The sequence below is a fragment of the Ambystoma mexicanum genome, chromosome 9 (assembly GCF_040938575.1).
Source record: "Ambystoma mexicanum isolate Mex_15411 chromosome 9, UKY_AmexF1_1, whole genome shotgun sequence".
In the NCBI taxonomy this organism is placed as follows: Eukaryota; Metazoa; Chordata; class Amphibia; order Caudata; family Ambystomatidae; genus Ambystoma; species Ambystoma mexicanum.
Genome location: NC_090931.1, coordinates 671,383,195 through 671,401,418, shown reverse-complemented (window position 1 = coordinate 671,401,418; position 18,224 = coordinate 671,383,195). Strand labels below are relative to the sequence as shown.

Genomic DNA, 18,224 nt, shown 5'->3' with positions numbered 1-18,224 from the left:
TTCACATGACCCGTGCAAAAGGATCAATTAAATACAATGGATCTCAGATCGCTTTCTCCCCGGACTTCACCGGAGAAGTGCAGCGTGCAGACAATCCTTTGATCAGCTGAAGCAACGCATATACTCCATGAATGTTAAATATGGTCTACTATTCCCGGCACAGCTAAAGATCAATCAGAAATGCACCACAGTGCACTTCACTGACACCCGCGAGACATGGAGATGGGCCGAACACCACCTGGAGGGAGGGCGGGGACCAAAATAAATAAATTAAAAAAAGAAATTGTACCAGCAGTAAACCTTGGTCCCGCACCAAGTCACCACCCCCACTGGGGCAACTACCAGATTCGCAGGAACCAGACCTAGCTACGCCCATAGAAAATACCCAAGTGTGGCAAATCGTAGGTATATGAAGACAGCAATGACATTGGCAACCCAATACTGGCCGATGAATGAGCAGACAGTTCCTTGTGTTCTGCAATGAACAGACCACGGCATTGCCGTGGCTTTGACAACTGATGCGCAGTTCAGCGCAACGTTTGATCAACACTATATAACTGTTTACTATAAAATTACGCCATAGGTTATTTTTTGGGGCGTAATATGTTCTTGTTTTAGTGCTGATGGCGTGTTACTTTAGCTAACAGCAAATCTTCGGGCGGCAGACGCTTAGGGTGGAAGTGGAGTATGGGGTGGTGGGGTTTCTCGTTCTTGTTTGTATGTTAGCTTGACTGGAACAGTCACACATTCACTTACCAGAATCACGGTGCACGCAAAGATGACACCACCAGACAATTAGGCATACCCTCTGTTTACATGCTGGGAATGGCTGGGGATAATAAATCTTAGATTTCTCACGCGGAATGTTAATGGCCTGGGCTCAGGGATCAAACGATATCTTGTTACCCAATTCCTTAATAGGCACTCCCATGACATTGCGCCCTTACTGAGACGTACTTGGCTGGTACAAAGTGTACCCTCTTCCGTAGGACAAATTATAGGAAAGCATTCAGGTTTCTCTATGGGCACCAGGGTAGCCTTGGTCTTATTTCACAAGCGTCTTCCCTTTACACTGGCATCAGCGGAATGAGACCCCAGAGGTAGATTTGTAATGCTACAAGGCAATGTGTGGGGAGAAACTATGGATATACTGTCAGTATATGCCCCGGCACCACTCACTGCAGAATTACTCAATGACTTCATGGGTATAATCACCAACCATCAACCCGACTTGTGGATCCTTGGTGGCGACTTCAACTATGTTATAGATGTGACATTAGATTGTACACATACGAGGAAGGAACCTCAACATACCCACAAACCTAGCTGCCGTCGCCTCTGCATTTGGCTTGCGTGATGTGTGGCGAGAGCTTCACCCACAAGATTGCGGCTATTCATATCACTCTGGGGTCCATGCCTACCCATCTAGGCTGGACTATTTTTTTTCTCCCAACACAAGAGGCACACTGGGTGACTACTGTGACCCTGCTCCCTCGGGGTATCTCTGATCACTCACCCTTGATGATGGAGATAAGCACAAATAGACCAACTTCACCCTTTTCGTTGTGATTGAACAACTATTACCTCGCTTTCCGGACAACTATTACTGTAGTTCATAGACCATATTCAGGATAAGACTACTAAATATTTTGAAATCAATGCCGCAACTGTGGATAGCCCAGAAGAAAATATACCGCTGATTGGGAGGCAATATACATACTCACTGTGTAGCCCGAAAAGTATCGATCCCTCCAATGGCCAGGGAACACCTCCGGAATGTTGCCCTAGATGACGCCAAACACGCACACTGGGAAATGCGCACAAGCATTTATAAAACAGGTGAGAAGGCAGGCAAGATACTAGCCTGGCTTCAAAGGCAGGATGAAGGACACCGTCGCCAATAAGGACACCACAAAACGAGATGGCTCAAACAGACCACGAAATTGCTGAAGCTTTCACAGATTACTACGCCACACTATATAGAAGCCCGACCCTCCCGATAAACAATGCTATACTGGATGATTAACACACTCCCCTGTCTGTCCGAGGCCCAGCAAACGCAGCTAGACAAAGATGTCATTGCAGAGGCCATTGCCCAACTGCACTCTGGAAAGACACCGGGTCCCAATGATTTCCCCCATTGAAAAGTTAAAAAAAACTAGGGGGCGAACATTCGTCGACTGCACCTGCTGCTAAAGCGGGCACCTGTCCTCCGACAGCCTCTTGCATTGCTAACTATTGATTTTGAGAAAGATTTTGATTCAGTGATATGGGAGAGTCTCGATTTGGGGAGACCTTCCTGGGCTGGGTTTGGTTATTATATGAAGCCCCACTGGCGGAAGCTATGGTCAATTGATGGCTCTCCAAGACTTTCTCGCTGGGCAGAGGGACGCGTCAGGGGTGTGCCATGAACCCATTATTATTTGCAATCGCCATTGAGCCTCGTGCTTTGCTGCTCTGCCAGACTATCATGGGCGGGATTTTGGTGGCCTGGAGGTGGGGAGGATAAGGTTTCCCTATACACAGACAATCTTTTGATATACCTAAGTGAACCGGCTCGCTCCTGCCCAATTGTTACACGGATATCAGAGCAATATTGCGCATTTAGTGGATTACGAGTCAACTGGGGCAAGCCTGTCTTCTTCCCAATCAAAGGAGCGGACCACACACACATCATTCTGTCCATACCGCATTGAACATGACCACTTCCGTTACTTAGGGATTCAAATTACAGTGGATCTTTTCAGAATCTCTCACCCGCAAATTACACCCGATTGAGGGGTTCTCTACTGATGTCGGCATTGGTCACTACTCCCACTGACCTTTTCAAAACGTTGGCACTACCACGCTTTCTGTACATCATGCAAATGCCTCTTTACAAATCACAGATTTGGAGTTTCATACGGTTGATAGTATTCTTAGGGATCTCCTGTGGGGATGGGGCCACCCACGAATTGCTCTCCGCATACTGCAACGCTAAATCTGGGAAGGGGGCATAGGACTACCGCACCTTAAAATCATAAGACCGGGCAAGTCAAATGATGGTCATTAATGACATGCTTCATGGAGACCTGGAACTACCACATATTCGAGCAGAGATTGCAGGATATATGTCGCCACTCACGAACCTTTAGCAACCCCTCAGCAGGCCCCTCCCTCACCCCCTAAGATGATGGCGATACACACCGCATTAACACGGAGAGAGGCACACAAACATATTGGCTGGGATAGAAAGGTGACTCAGTACAACCCTTATGGAAAAATAGTAACCTGGCCAAAGTGGATAAGCTACCAATCTGGTCGAAATGGGTGGATGCCCAGGTTATCGTGGTGGGCGACATGCTCATTGAAGGTAACATCATCCCACTGAGGAGCTGAGACGCAGATCTGGACTCCCAAACACAGAATAACACTTTCTACAACTTACCCATGCATTGCATAGACATCTTCCCTCACTGTCAGACAAGTCACAATGTACGCCATTAGAGACCAACGTTCTTTTGGAAAGCATACCCACCAAGGTCACTTCCACACTGTACAATCTTATAAATGACTTTGAATCACCGGAGCTGCCTCGCCTTCAAACAAAACGGGAGGCGGATGTGGGAACCATTGAACCAGAGGACTGGATATGGCACTAATGTACCCACGTGAGATTACAAACACCTCTAGACTTCGTGTGATACAGTTTAAGATCTTACATGGGGTGCATTATCCCAAGGTCGTGTTGTATCGATGGAATCGAGCCACGAGTCCAAATTGCCTACGCTGTCGGGGAGGGTACTTTCAATCATATTCTATGGGAATGCCCTCAGATTCTGCGCTTCTGGCAACAATGCTGTGATAAATTGACAGGAGTGTTTGGAAGGGAGGTTCCAATGGACCCCAGGATGCTACTTTTGGGCATCAGTGAGGAGGGACTCACTAGTCAATATGAAAAACTTTTTCAGTCAACGACTGGTCTGATCAAGCGCAATATTGCTTAGCGGTGGGGATCTGAGCGCCCCACATTCGCACAATGGGTTGCTGATGTGGACAGATGTATGGCCATGCAACGACGTATATACACAGCACGGGTGCCCTGAAAAGGCAAGAAAGATTTGCGGCAAATGGGAAGAAGGGAATTGACATTTGCATTGTGTTCGTGTAGCTGAATGGTGGGGTGGGAGGTAATTGCCTAATGTGAATATAGAATACCGAGGTAACGACAATACTGACATGTTAATGAAGCAGTCTACCGATGTAGCATCATATATCGCTGATCATGACAGACATCTGCGCCCCGACCGAAACATGGCTGCACAGTGCAGCGGGCCCTACCATCTCACTGGCACAATCAGGCTACAATATGTTACGACAAGACAGAGTGGAAGGGAGAGGAGGCAGGGTTACGTGCATTTGTAAATCCAGGCTGGATATCTGAAAGATAAATGCTCCAGATATTGGAGGGGTGTGAATCAGGACAGCCGCGGATGGACACTGAAAGCAATGAATTTAGCCATCGTTATCGACCACATGTGCCACAGCCCGAGTTCACTTCTAATGTATGTAATATTCTTCTCTCCACTCTTAAACCACAATACCAAGGCTGTGGTCCTTGGCAAATTGAACCTTTGGATGGGCAACACTAATGATTTCCAAGCCAGTACTCTGGAAGCCTCTCTTGAAAGCCTGGGCTTTGTCCAAATTATTAAGGTTCCTACACATGAAAAAGAATACCTTGGACTGGGTAGCTACACAATATTTTTTTGGGGGGAATTTTTTTTATTCATTCATTCAAACCAAACACGCAGTGCATTTATCAACAGTTCAATTGTTTATCGCTTAATTCCGGTCACTGCTCCACTCATCCCACCCCCCCTTGCGAGCCGATTTATTCCACACACTCTGTATCTGCCTCACTTGGTGGGGTCTCACTTTCTGTGGATTCTGTCAGATCTTGTGTTGTTCCAAACAATTCCGCTATTAATGATTTCCATGCCATCAGGGTTCCCGCCTCCTCCTCTCCCCCCACATTCCTTGTCTCTTGCCATACCATGGTTTCTGCCTCCGCCCATTTCTGCAACTCTTTCCACCACACCTCCACCCGTGGCTTGTGACATGTCTTCCATCCCATGGCAATCCCATTTGCTAGATCCTTCAATTTACTAACATGCTTAAGTTTCTGCGATCTGGGGAACCCTCCCCCCCAGCAAGCAGGCCCAGGCTGCATCTATGATGCTCGTGACCCCCTTTTCCGCTAGTTTCTGTGCTACTTCACCTCAGAAACGCTCAATTACTGGGCATGACCAAAACATGTGTACCATGTCAGCCTTTTCTTCGTCGCATTTGGGACATGCCTGTCGTCCAGCATTTTCAAACCTAGATATCTTCTGAGGTGTCATATATGCCCTGTGCGTAATATACAGTTGTATCTGTTTTAGTCTCGCATTCCTCGACACCTTCTTGTGGTATCCTCAGGGCACGTTCCCACATCCCATCCTCTATCGAGGCTCCTACTTCCGTCTTAATTGTGTTAATTCCTTCCCGACCTTAGACATCTCGTATAGTCTAGAGATCTAATGCCCCCCCCCTCCGTTATATCATATATTGCATCTATGATAGCATCTGGTTCTTCTTCCAGTACAGTTTCGGGCCATGTTTTCCTGATTCTTTGCACCATTCTGTGATATGCGATATACTGGCCCGCGTGTAAACCCGTTTCCTCCCCAAGCACTTCAAAATCTATAATAGTACCCTCTCGCCAGATATCTCCCATCGTTACCAACCCCACCGATTCCCAATGGTTCCTAATTATCATCCTTAGCTGCTTATCTTCCCCTGCCAGTGTAGCTAGTGGTACCTGCGGGGAGCATGGGAATGGGTTCTCTATCATCCGGCATGCCCGGCGCGACATCCTCCACCCAAGCATCATCATCCTAGGGCGCGCTTCCATTTCTGTCTTGGGCAGCCAGATCATCTCCCTTAAATAAAATAAGGCACAATCATGTCCAAACAACCTAGATTCGGGGGTCACTTCATCTGAGAGCCATTTGGCAATATATTGCAGCTGGCTCGCTACATAATAAACCTCATAATTAGGCAGTTTTATTCCTCCTTTTTCATAAAAGTTCTGCAGCTTCCATAGCGCCACCCTATTCCGGGTACCATGCCACAGGAAATCCCTACACATGCCGTTTAGTGAAAAACTTCTTGGGTATCGGGTATGGTATATTCCCAAAATAATGCAGGAGCCTAGGTAGGACCACCATCTTCAGCATTGCCCCTTGTCCCATAATTGCTAGGGGCAACTTCACCCAGAATTTCATACACTTCTCGATGTTCACAATGGCTATCTCGGTATTGTGCCCATGTTCCTCTTCAACCGTATGGTACACGCCTATCCCAAGGTACCGAAATGTACTAACCACCATGGCATTTGTAACATCGATAACCGTCCCACAGGGGTTCTCTTGTAACTGCCTAACAGGAAAATACTAGATTTTTGAGGATTCACTGCTATCCCAGACAGCCCTGCATATCTCTCCATCACCTCCAGGATGTACTGGAGATTTTCCTCCGGGTGCCTCAGGTACAGCAACAAGTCATCCGCATATAAGGAGATCAAGTGTCGTTCCCCTCCCACCTCGATACCTATAGTATCTAAGGTATATTGCTAGGGGCTCCAGGGCTAGTATATAGAGCTTTGGGGACCATGGGCACCCCTGTCTGGTGCCTCTACTGAGTTGCCATCTTTCGGATATCACTGATCCTGTTCTAACTCTAGCCAGCGGTTCACTATATAGCATCTTCGCCCACCTTATGTATCCAGGCCCCATTCCGTAGCCCGCTAGGGCTGCCAGCAGCCATGGTCACATGACCGAATCGAAAGCCTTTACCGCGTCCAAGGACACAATCGCCATTTCGCCCTCGTTCTTACTTCCCCATTCGACAACCCGTTGGAGTCGTCTATGGTTATGAGTTATATTTCTATTCGGGACATAACCCATCTGGTCGGGGTGTATGAGTTTGCCAATAACTCTCCGCAATCTGTTTGCCAAGACAGCCGTCAATATCTTGCTGTCTTTTTTCAACATCGACAAAGGTCTGTAAGAGCCACAGCTATGCCCAGGCTTGTTGGGTTTGGGAAGCGGTATTATAATCGCTTCTCTAAGTGACTCCGGCAACCGTCCCACCTCAAACGCTTCATTTAACATTTCTAACATTGGGGGGAGCACTTCCTCCTTATATACTTTATAAAATTCACTTGGGAACCCGTCCGCCCCCAGAGTCTTACTAGTAGGCAGCTGCCTCACCCCTTCTAACTCTTCCAAAATAATCGGTGCATCCAGCTCCTCTCTTTCCTCAACACTTATCATAGGCAGTCCTATGTCTTCTAGTGTTTCCGTTATCTCCCCATGACTACTTCCCTCCTCATCCCCATATAGAAATGTATATTAATCTGCAAACTCCTGGTTAACTCCCCCTTGGGTGTCCACTACACTACCATCTTCTCTAATTATTGTTCTGATCGTGGGTCTGGGAGTTTCGCTCTTGTATAACCATGCCAAAAGCCTTCCTGTTTTATCCCCTCCCACATGCTGTCTCTATATATATTTTTTTATAGTTTAGGTTGCACAGTCTTTCCCATTGTTCCGCGCATTTCTGCCGCAGTTTAAGTATCAGCTCCATGTCTTCGCCTCCTCCCTTTAATGCCTTTTCTAGTTCCTTTTCTGCTCCTTGTAGGTCAGCCACAATCACACCTTGCAGGCCTTTTAATTTTGCTATGGCTACCCCTCGCATCACTACCTTGAAGGCTTCCCATAATGTGCTCGCCGAGTCAACGCTACCCGTATTCATCTCAAAGTAGTTTGTAATCTCCTCCCTTATATCATCCCTAAAAACGGGATCCTTAAGCACCTCTGCCCGGAGGCGCCATGTCGAAATCCTTGCTCTCGGGGGGCAGTATTGTCAGCCGAGAACCAGGGGCGAGTGGTCCGAGAGGGCCCTCGCTTTATATTCTGCCCGAGTAATCTCTGTTATTACCTTCGACATGGCAAAGACATAGTCCAGCCTCGTATGTAACTGCTGCGGGGCGGAGTAGTGCGAGTATTGCCTTTCTTGGGGGTGTTTCGTTCTCCACACATCTGCCAGACCAAAGTCGTCTAGCAGTGTCTGCAGTGCTTTAGCCGCTGAGGCGGGTCTATCAATCTTGCCATCTGATCTATCTACCCTGGGGTTTAATACACAGTTAAAATCCCCACCCCAGATCACCGCACTACCCATACACATGCTAAGGTTGGTGCACAGAGTTCTGAAATACGCTGCCGTATACCGATTGGAGCATATGTATTTACAATGCTCATCTCCTTATTCTCCACTAAGTATGTTGAGCCCCCCACAACCCCTTTCCATTTCTTCACAACCATCTCCATCTTTTCCTGTCAGGTGAGTCTCCTGCAACAGTGCAATGTCTATCTTTTGCCTGCGCAGGTACAACAAGACCTTGTTCCTTTTTAGATAACTATCAAGTCCCCTTCAAGTAATTATTTTAAGATTCCCCCATGGCCCATTAGAGTTCCCCTTCCCCCTCCCACCGGTGCAGTGCAGATCCCACTTCCGTCTCAATCTATGTAGGCTTGTTCCCCAATTCAAACTTCTTATAGCTACAAACACTCCAAACACCCCTTCCCCTCTCCCTCCCGCCTCCCCCTCCCCAACTGCAACAAACCACTGCACACAACCCATTCCCTCCAACCTCCTCACCCTACCCCAACCTCAACAAATGCCCAGCTCAATCCCTGGATCTCAGGCTCTCCCGCGTTTGGACCTACCCTGGAACCCCAGGCCAAAACCCCAGCAGGGTGTCACCACGCTATTTGGTGACCTAACTAACTCTAGATGGGGGTATAAAGATTAGCTCTGCAAGGCTCCCTAATGAAGCAATGGTCGCAGTGCTCACGGATCATGTTCTTTTCCAACCTAGTCATACCAGCCCCTAAGCCGCAACAATTACTATAATCAAGTCCTATAGCCTTAAGCCGCGACACCCCTAAGTGCCCCCACTGCCCATTACTTATCTCCTCCTTCGCCCTCTCCCATCTGGATGTCCGACTCCTGGGGGCAGCCTTGCGTGTCGAGCCATCCCATGGCATCCTCCAGAGTTTCAAAAAACAAAGTTCTGTTTTTGTGGAAAACTTAACTTCGCCGGGTAAAGCAACATGTACTTATGGCCCGCTTCCCGTAATCTTCTCTCGACGGCCCCAAAGGTCATTCGGCTCCGCTGCACCATCAGGGTGTAATCCGGGTAGGCCCTGTTTGCCGTCCCCCTTTGAATTGTTCCACCTTTACGTAAGTGTTCCAGGATCCTTTCTCGATTCCGGTAGTTAAGGATCTTGGCGATCACTGGCCTAGGTGGATTGCCCGGCGGCGGCTTCCTCGTTAGAGCCCTATGCGCCCTTTCTACCGCGAACACCTGGGACAAAACTCCTCCAGGTATCTCCTGCAACAACATGGATTCAATAAACTCCGTGGGGTTGTGGCCCTCTGCTCCCTCTGGCAAGCCAACAATGCGGATATTATTCATCCAGGCGCGTCCTTCCGCCTCCTCCGCCCTATTCTCCAAATTGCCCACACGCTGCACCAGGGCGTGTAGTTCCGACTTGTGTGAAGCACAGTCCGCCGTGTTCGGGCTCACCTCTTTCTCAAGGTTCTCAGTGCGCTCCGCCAATGAACTGACATCCTGCCGGAGAAGATTCACCTCCTCCTGCACCGCCCCGCCCTTGAGCTCCAGCGCTGTTTTCAGTTCAGTCACAGTCAGTTCAAGCTTCGTCTCCGAAGCCACCTTCAGGTCTGCAATCGCAGCAAGGACCTCCTGGTTCGTGCCCATGACGGCCATGCTCCCCGCGGGGGCCCTGTTCGTGCTCCTGGCTCCTTCCGGGCCAAGCGGCGTCCTGGCGTATTCGTCCAGCGTAGGCTGCTTGCCCTTCAGTCTTGGAGGTTTGTTGGACATGGCGCTGCAGCTACAGGTCGTAGGTCAGTCGCACCACTCGTGGTCTGCAGTTCCAGCGGGAGCAACCTGCTGTTGTCGCCCGCGCTCAAGGGGGCCGCCCTAGGAGTGTCCCAAGCATAGCTCTTGCTCGCAGAAATGAATTGTGCCCTCCCACGTAACCGTGTGGATCCCCTCTTCGACTCTGCTGTGCATCCAAGGGGATGCCCTATAATTCGTGCCCGGTTCACCAGTGGGTAACTGCTGAAATTTAAGTTCCCGGTCTCGGGTGTCAGGCCATACCCATGGTCCCTGCAGCATCCATTTGCATCCTGAGTCTACCACCCACAGGGCATGCAAGCCGGCCAGAGCGCTCTCCACTTCACCTTGGGGTGGGGGGGGCGCACACTTAGTGACAATGTCACCGGCGCCACCCAGGCGCGGGGGCACCAGCACCTCAAAGGCTCATCCAGCCTCCTCCTCGACCTGTCCTGGGCAGCCTGCAGTGGCCTGCCGGTCTGCTCTCTCCCTTCTTCTCTGTTGTTAGGGCAGTGCCAGGATGCTAGTAATGTTCATGCATCTGGCCAGAGCATTTACGACATTGATTGTGCCAGGAGGTATTGTGATGCGATGCGGAACGCTGTTAAGTTTCCGTGCAAAGCATTCTACTCATATTGTCCCATTGTTCTTATTGTGTCGTGGCGCAACCCGGGCGCTTCACTCTCGCTTTGGGGCTGCCGCCAAAACATATGCATCAGCTGACTGAGGGACCAATGCACCTCCCAGCAGCTCCGGGGCTGCGGCCCCCGATCTCCGGCTCCCACACCGGGTCAGCGCTCGCCGCTCGATCCCACCAACCCCGGGCAGCACACACAAGCTACCGGGCGACCTCTACACATAATATTTGCACATCTGATGTCAGTATAGCTCCATGGCCCTGGTTAGAACACTCTCTCATTCATTTCACCATAGTTTGTGAAAGGATTGTTACAGTGAGTCATGACGACAAAGTCACCGTAACTTCCAGGAATATTCAGAAACAGACACCAGAAGCCATGAATACAGGGACATCAACCCTGGTATCGATGGTCAATGAGCTGGAGTCCGCTGATGACATTGCTAGCGTATTCCAATCCACCATGTGGGAGCAGTGAACACTGTAGCACCCCTGACCAGGTCTATTCCTGATAATAAGCGCTCCAATTGGTTTTCCCCTGATCTACAAACATTGAAAAGCCATAAAAGCAAGTGCTTCAATGCCTGGAAAACACCAAAAAAAACTGGCAGTCACAGCAGCTAAAAAAAGCTATGCATGACAGTACTATCACTAAAGCACAAAATGAATCCAAAGAATTAAGATTCTCAAGGAACTGGAAAATCCCTGTACCGAGAACAACTTCCTCTTACCAAAGACGCAGAATGGTGCACTTTGATACATGAAGCCATGCTATGAAAGTTGAAGAGGATTTAAAAAGTCCACTTACACGAACAAAAATCCTTGTCTACCTGAATTAACACTGTAAATTATCTCCTTCGTGTTGAGCATAAGCACACATTTACTTTTAAACCATTTTCTGAAGAATTGGCTGTGATTATAACCCACCTCCAACCTACACGCTTAAAAAGGGACGCTTGCCCTGCAATTACCATTAAAGCCTGCTCACCTACTCCGATTCAGGCACTGTGTAAATCTGTTAACGTCTCCCTCAAAAGAAAGTCAGGTACCAGATATCCTCAAGAACGCCTGGATTACCAACACCCAAGATCTTAGATCGTGCTGCTTATATACAACTTTCAGAAGATCTCAATAATCACACGATCCTAAATAAATGGCAATCCGGTTTTAGACAAGAACATGGCACCGAAACTGCATTACTCGATTTGAAATCAAGGTCATTGCAAATTATGGATAAGGGTAAAACTGCTGCATTTATGGTGCTGGGTTTATCCGCAGCCTTTGATTTGGTCCATCACTCTCTCCTGGTCACTAGACTTTAGGGAGGTGGACGCTTTTCCAGATCAGGCTGCAGATTGGATTGAATCCTTCTTGAACAACAGATGTTGCAGAGTATGCAGTGATACTACAGAGGCACTCCCACCACCTTTGTTTTATGGGGTGCCCCAGGGGGCTTATCTATCTCCCACCCTTCATAACATTTTCTCAGTCCCCCTCTTTGATCTCTTGGAGAAGCAAGGTGTCGGATTTACCAACTATGCGGATGATAAGTGTATCATCCCATTGGCAGGCAGTTATGGCAATTATGAGGCAGATACCAGGAACATTAACATAACATGTCACCTGATTCAATTATGGATGGCTAAGAACGGCCTGGCCCTAAACAAGGAGAAAATGGAACTGATGGTGGTAGGCACCGAAAAGAGTCACGCAGAGTTTCTCAGTCTGCATTAGTCCTGATTCCTACCCTGAGAGGGGCTGCAGCGACAATGGTTTTGCTTGAGTTTGGCCCTTTAATTCTGACAAGTCTTCCGTCAGGCTCCACCTTAAAAACTCCTTGCGTGCGCGGAGTGCCACGCGTAGTTTCAAGCAAAGTTTCTCAGTCTACATCAGTCCACAGCAGGCAGCGAGGGACAGCCTGTCAAGATGGTGGACGTTTCTGGTCCCAGCCAGAGGACGCGGCAAAAAACATTGCAGAATCGTCGGCTGAACAAAACAGTGAAAGCATTGACCCCAACTTCGGAGGTTAAGCTCTTTAAAAGATGTATTAGTTGAATATGATTGGGCTCCAACGTCACTACAGACAGTGGAACTGTCACAAATCCCAAGTTTGGCCATACTTGCAAAGAACAGTATACCTGATATATATATACTTAACAGAAATAGCAAAGTTACAACTAGCTGATGTTTACCCCTTGTCGTGTTCGATACTCACTGTCTTAACCGAAACGAGAGAGTCCGAATCATTGACTGTAAGGCTTAAGGAAAACATGACTAAGGGAAACATGACATCATTGAAATAAATACAGCAGTGTTCCAATCGCCGTTCGACGTGACTGAATCTGAACCAATGGAAATGACAGTTCCCAACTTGGGTTGTGATTATAATAATATCAAATTTAAGTTTCCAGCTGCACTCTCGGAAAGCACAGTTGAAGTGAATGAACGGCATCCATCGTTAAAAAGTAAAATGGAAGGAGTAGTGTGATGCCCACATCAAAAATACCCAAAACTTGACTCTGCCAGAGTCTGTAGTTTCAAGTTGTCAAAAAGACAAAAGTAAGAAAGAACGATTAAGTAATCTAAGTCGTGAAGAGATGACCATATGAGAAGAAATGGAAAAAACGCATGAAAATCGATGGAAGTAATCACAATAAAGGTGAAGATCAATGTGTGATTCAAATTGGACTTCAGACATCCAAAACCGTTATAGATGCGGATGAAGAGATGTCCGATGTAAGTCCGCAGCAAATGAGAACACATGTACAGCCATATGCAATTGATTTGACGAAACGCGAGGCACGACTGAGAGCGCCTAAAAGCTGATTTTCAATTAAGGATAAACTCACCAGAAATCAAGAACTGCAAACTGAAAATAAAGCACGAGCACGAGATGCTCACTGAACGGACATCAGAAAGACCTTCCAGTATATTTCTAAGTGGACAGAAAATGCGGACGAGTACACCTCAAGCCCGTCAAAAGCATAATGTCCCTAAAGTTAAAAGTTTGAATTCAATTGTAACACCGAACGGTAGAACTACGAGTGAAAAAATGAACTTGAACATGGATAGTGCGATAAATGGAAACACTGATTTCGGCGATAAAAGCAAAGCGTTGAAAGAAATTACCCAAGAGACAACGAAAGACTGTCCATCCAAATCGAGTCTTTCTACGGCAGCCTCAATCCAAATACAGAACGTCTTAGCAGCGACCTCGCTAGCGTTGATTCCATTCGTCAAGCTGTATGAGACTCTCCACGAAACAATAGTAGACCAAGGAGCCATACTAAACAATTTAAATGCAAAAATAACGAAAATGGAAAGTCTAAATGAGCAACTGACATTACGGATGGATAGAGAAGCTGAATAAACTGCAATGTGGCAGAATCGCTTGATTGACCTTGCTATGAAGAACATGACGACAAAACAAATATCACGGAAGTGTTGCTGGATTACATGAAGAGATCTAGGCAAAAAACGAACTCACAGCTGACAAACGCTCCCTGTAGGTGTCATAAAACATAATGAAGTCGAATATGTGCCGCTTGATCCACAAGAGTCAAGCAGGATGACATCTCAAAATTCCAAAGCGGACCACGACCAACAGTTACAAAAGGAGCTTACTGTTGCTAAACCGATTTTGGGTGGTGTGACGAATAATCAAGTGTGGAGCGAATCTACTCCACCAGTTACGGAAAATCTGTCCAAATCAAGAGACACAAGCTGAACATGTGATTCACAAGCCCAGAGAAATTGAGAAAGAGGATAAAGCTGTTCCACAATCACCTAAGACAAGCCTATCAAATAGATTGAAAAATTCTGCTACACCAAAGCAAGTCTCGACTTTTGGGATATTTACTGGCGCGGCAAAAACTGAGGTCAGCAAACCAATTGCGAAAAACTCTGGGCAACAATCGAAGAAAACAAAGAAAAATGTGGAACTGACATCGGGGGTCTAAAGAGAGAGAATAAAGTAAAAGCCTTCATAAGAAATCTTCCCACACCAAACAAATTGAGTTTGTTTTCAAAAGGAGGAACAAAAAATAGCTCCACAAAAAATAACGAAATCCGATAGTAGGACTAACGGACAAAAATTGAACAGAGACAACATAAAAATCCAAATAAACGTCCACGGATGGAGTCGAAAGAAGGTTCTCCATCATTAATCTCAACAATTGATCTATGTAACCTTTCAACTTACTCAGTTGAGCTGGACAAGGACCAGGACTGCTCTCTTGTCCCTTCTGGGAACTTGAAAGTGGTTAAAGAGAACTCCGCTACTGGTGTAGTCGAATTGAAAGAAGCATTCAACTTTGTATTTGCTGCAAAACAAAATCAGCTAAGCTGTTAAAACCGGTTACCCAGCAGCCGATTCCTTCTGTTGCTCACGAGAAGGATCCAGCTGTAGCAAGAGATACAAGATTAAGCCCAGCAAGAGTGGAAAATAAGCTAAACCCAAAACCAACAAGGGCACAAGCAGAAAAACAAAAGTCCCTAGCAAAAAAAACCAATGCCATGCAATAAAGCTGAGACACAAGTGAGAACGTGGAAACTAAAATTGCAAAACATCGTAGCAGATGAAAAGGAGGTAAACTTAAACCGAGGTAATGTAATGCGTCTATTCCATAGTATTCCAGCACTGCGTACTATATCCTCAGGAAACATAGGAATAGTCAAATATATCACAAAGGATTGCTCAGATAAAGTTTTGCTGCACAGTGGTATTATTTGTATTCTGGTTGTACAATAGTCCAAAGATATAGCCGATGCGTGTTTCGACCAATGTGGTCATTATCAAGGCCTCTGCGTATGCTTGCTCTGGCTTAAGTCTCATAGACCGTTTGGTCTAACATCAATTGGCAGAATGTTATCCTCTTGATCTTGCAATAAGGGCGCAGGGAATTAACCCAGGGAGTTATTGCAAGATCAAGAGGATAACATTCTGCCAATTGATGTTAGACCAAACGGTCTATGAGACTTAAGCCAGAGCAAGCATACGCAGAGGCCTTGATAATGACCACATTGGTCGAAACACGCATCGGCTATATCTTTGGACTATTGTACAACCAGAATACAAATAATACCACTGCAGACTTAATGCGTGGACTTTATAATTTTTTGTGAAATTGCATGATCAATAAATGGTGTTTATGAACTAATATTGCGAATACTAGTTCCAAGCGCGGAGACAGTCTTTCAACAATTTCGAGTATATTTTCACTGCATTGTGAACCTTTTGTGGAGGGTTCTCAGTTTGTGGGACACCCGCTGCTGGACCTTTTCGCCTTTTGGTTACTTACAATAACTCAATGCTTGGTGAATAGCGCGCAGGTTGAAGTATCAATCCACTAAACCTAGTTTTATTACTATTAGATGGCACTTAAAATGACCACGTGATAAAGAATTTCTATACACATGCAAGTTACCCAAGTCAACCATATGGCGAACGTTTTAGAGCCACCTCCCAAAGGCCCCACTGCCTTGCACACATACCTCTGCAGACAGGGGAGCTGGGACTCTTCCTTTCCGGTGAGCTCCTGTGCTCGGGTGAACGCCTCTGGTTCCAATTCTTGCCTGAGGGGGGGGCAGCCACCGGGGTGGGAGTAGGATCCACAGGCCACAGGTGGATTGGGGAGGAGCTAGGGGACAGCGGTCCTGCCTGCTGCTGGTGGGGCGGGTGATGCTGCTGTCCTCGAGGGGGGCTCATGCGCGTGCCCCCACTGGGACCTCCTCGCACGGTAGAAGCAGTTTGCGTGCCCACTGTGGGGCTGCCACGAGTAGAAGCTACGGGTTGTGGTGGCGGCAGGTGGTGTCGCGTGGCTGATGGGCTGGTGCTACGTGGGGGGGCCGTTCGAGTGGGGCTGCCCCCAGGGTGGAGGAGTTGCGGTGGTGGAGGGGGATGTCGGAGCTGGAAAGGGACCGTGGCCCTCATGGGCTGCAAGCGCCCCCCTGCCGCTGCGCTCCCCCCCACTGTGCTAGGTGTGGGGGAGCCGTTTTTCCTCACACGTTGAGACATAGTCTACAGGGAGGAGCGGCGTTTCCCGGCTGGGGCTTACCGGGGTGCCGTGACAGACGTCACTCGCGCACACAGCAGTCCGTTACGGAAAGAAACCGGTTGGCAGCTTAGGGCCTTCGCTCGGTGACGTCAGGAATGCAGAGGTACCCTGCTCGCGCTGCACTTTACACTACTACTAGCGCGGTGCGCGACGCACTGCTATCTTTTCTAATGCTGCCGCTCCGTCAACAATAGTGCCAGTATATGCCCCACCCACCAGCGGCTACCACTGGTCCAGCGTCTTCGGCAACCAGTGCTAGCGTCGTCGTTGATTGGCCGATTCTCTTTGACGGATGGCGATGAAGGGACGGAGCTCGATCTTAAAGCGACAAGATCCTACAGAACCGAATCAAAGGTTTGTAAATTTATTGATGACTTGGTGGCACCCCATCACCTGGCAGGGATTTTGCAAGGAGGGGTTCTAAGCAGAGTGTAAGTGGTCCTCCTCAAAGGGGGAATCACAGAAGCTGTTGCTATGGAAGGAGGGATTTGTCTGCTTGATATTTATCAGTGTCTATCCAAGAGAATATGTAAGGTTACACATTTGGATTAATGCACACATTTGTTGAATGTAAGTGTGTTTCACTATGTAAACTTTTTGTGGGGAAATTGCATACTGGCCATTAGAAGTTCAAGGGGAAGTAAAAGCTTATATGTGTTTCAGTTATAAAGGTACAACAGAAAGTGATTAGAATACCTCATTATTTTCTATATTTGTTGCTTGTGCCAGAGGCAGCCTATGCTCTTCAAAGATGTGGATCAGCTTGGAATAGGAGTTGTTAGCGGGCAATCCCGCCGCCCCCGTGAGTCCCCCACCCCCGTGTACACAGAGACACACGGAGACCGATGCTGTTCGTGTGGGCTCCCCGGTGGCTCTGCTGCCGCCGGGCGACGCCCCTTTATTTATATGGCACGCGACGGAGTGAACGTCACTCCATCGCGTGCTTGCCCTTAAAGGGGCCACGCCACACTCCTCCTTTTCCATAACAACAAACACAAAGGAGGATACAATTGTTCTACTTTCTACAGCACTCAAAACTGACTAATCACTACTTCGCAGCATGCACATTAGGAATCCCCCATTTATTAGCAACCACCCTGGATCCCCCAGCGGTGCCTTCACACGGTCCGGCGACCCATCGCCACCATGACCCCAGATCAGTCCGTCACATAGTCACTCAGGTGGGCAGGTTTCCCACGCCCTGTTCTCAGGGGGTACCTCCTGCCACTGTCCCTTACCGGAGTACTTGAGTCGGTTCTTCCGCGAACAGGCAAGTCCATGGTGGGGACATCTCCTCCACTCTCGTCGGGTAGTTCTTCGCCAGCCTCTCCTCGATTCGCTCCTGGTTCACCCAGTCTCCTAAAGAAACTGGCATTTCTGGTCACCGACGATGTCCCATCTGATGCAGTCACCATAGACCCCTTCACCGCTACAACATCCAGGGAGGCGGGCTCATATGTGAGGGAGAGCTTGCCCTGCGGATGACGGTTCCTCACTAATACCTCATCCCCTGGGGCAATGTCGG

The 18,224-nt window shown here is 47.9% G+C and overlaps 1 protein-coding gene across 1 annotated transcript in view; it reads right to left on the bottom strand.

The window, feature by feature from the left end:
- Positions 1 to 16,891, bottom strand: part of FAM117B (family with sequence similarity 117 member B) — a 675,983-nt gene extending 659,092 nt beyond the window's left edge. The window contains exon 1 of the mRNA XM_069615514.1: positions 16,137 to 16,891. Within this exon, the coding sequence (XP_069471615.1) occupies positions 16,137 to 16,659 (523 nt within the window). The 5' untranslated portion in view covers positions 16,660 to 16,891. The remainder of the gene's footprint in view (positions 1 to 16,136) is intronic.
- Positions 16,892 to 18,224: the final 1,333 nt, after the last annotated feature.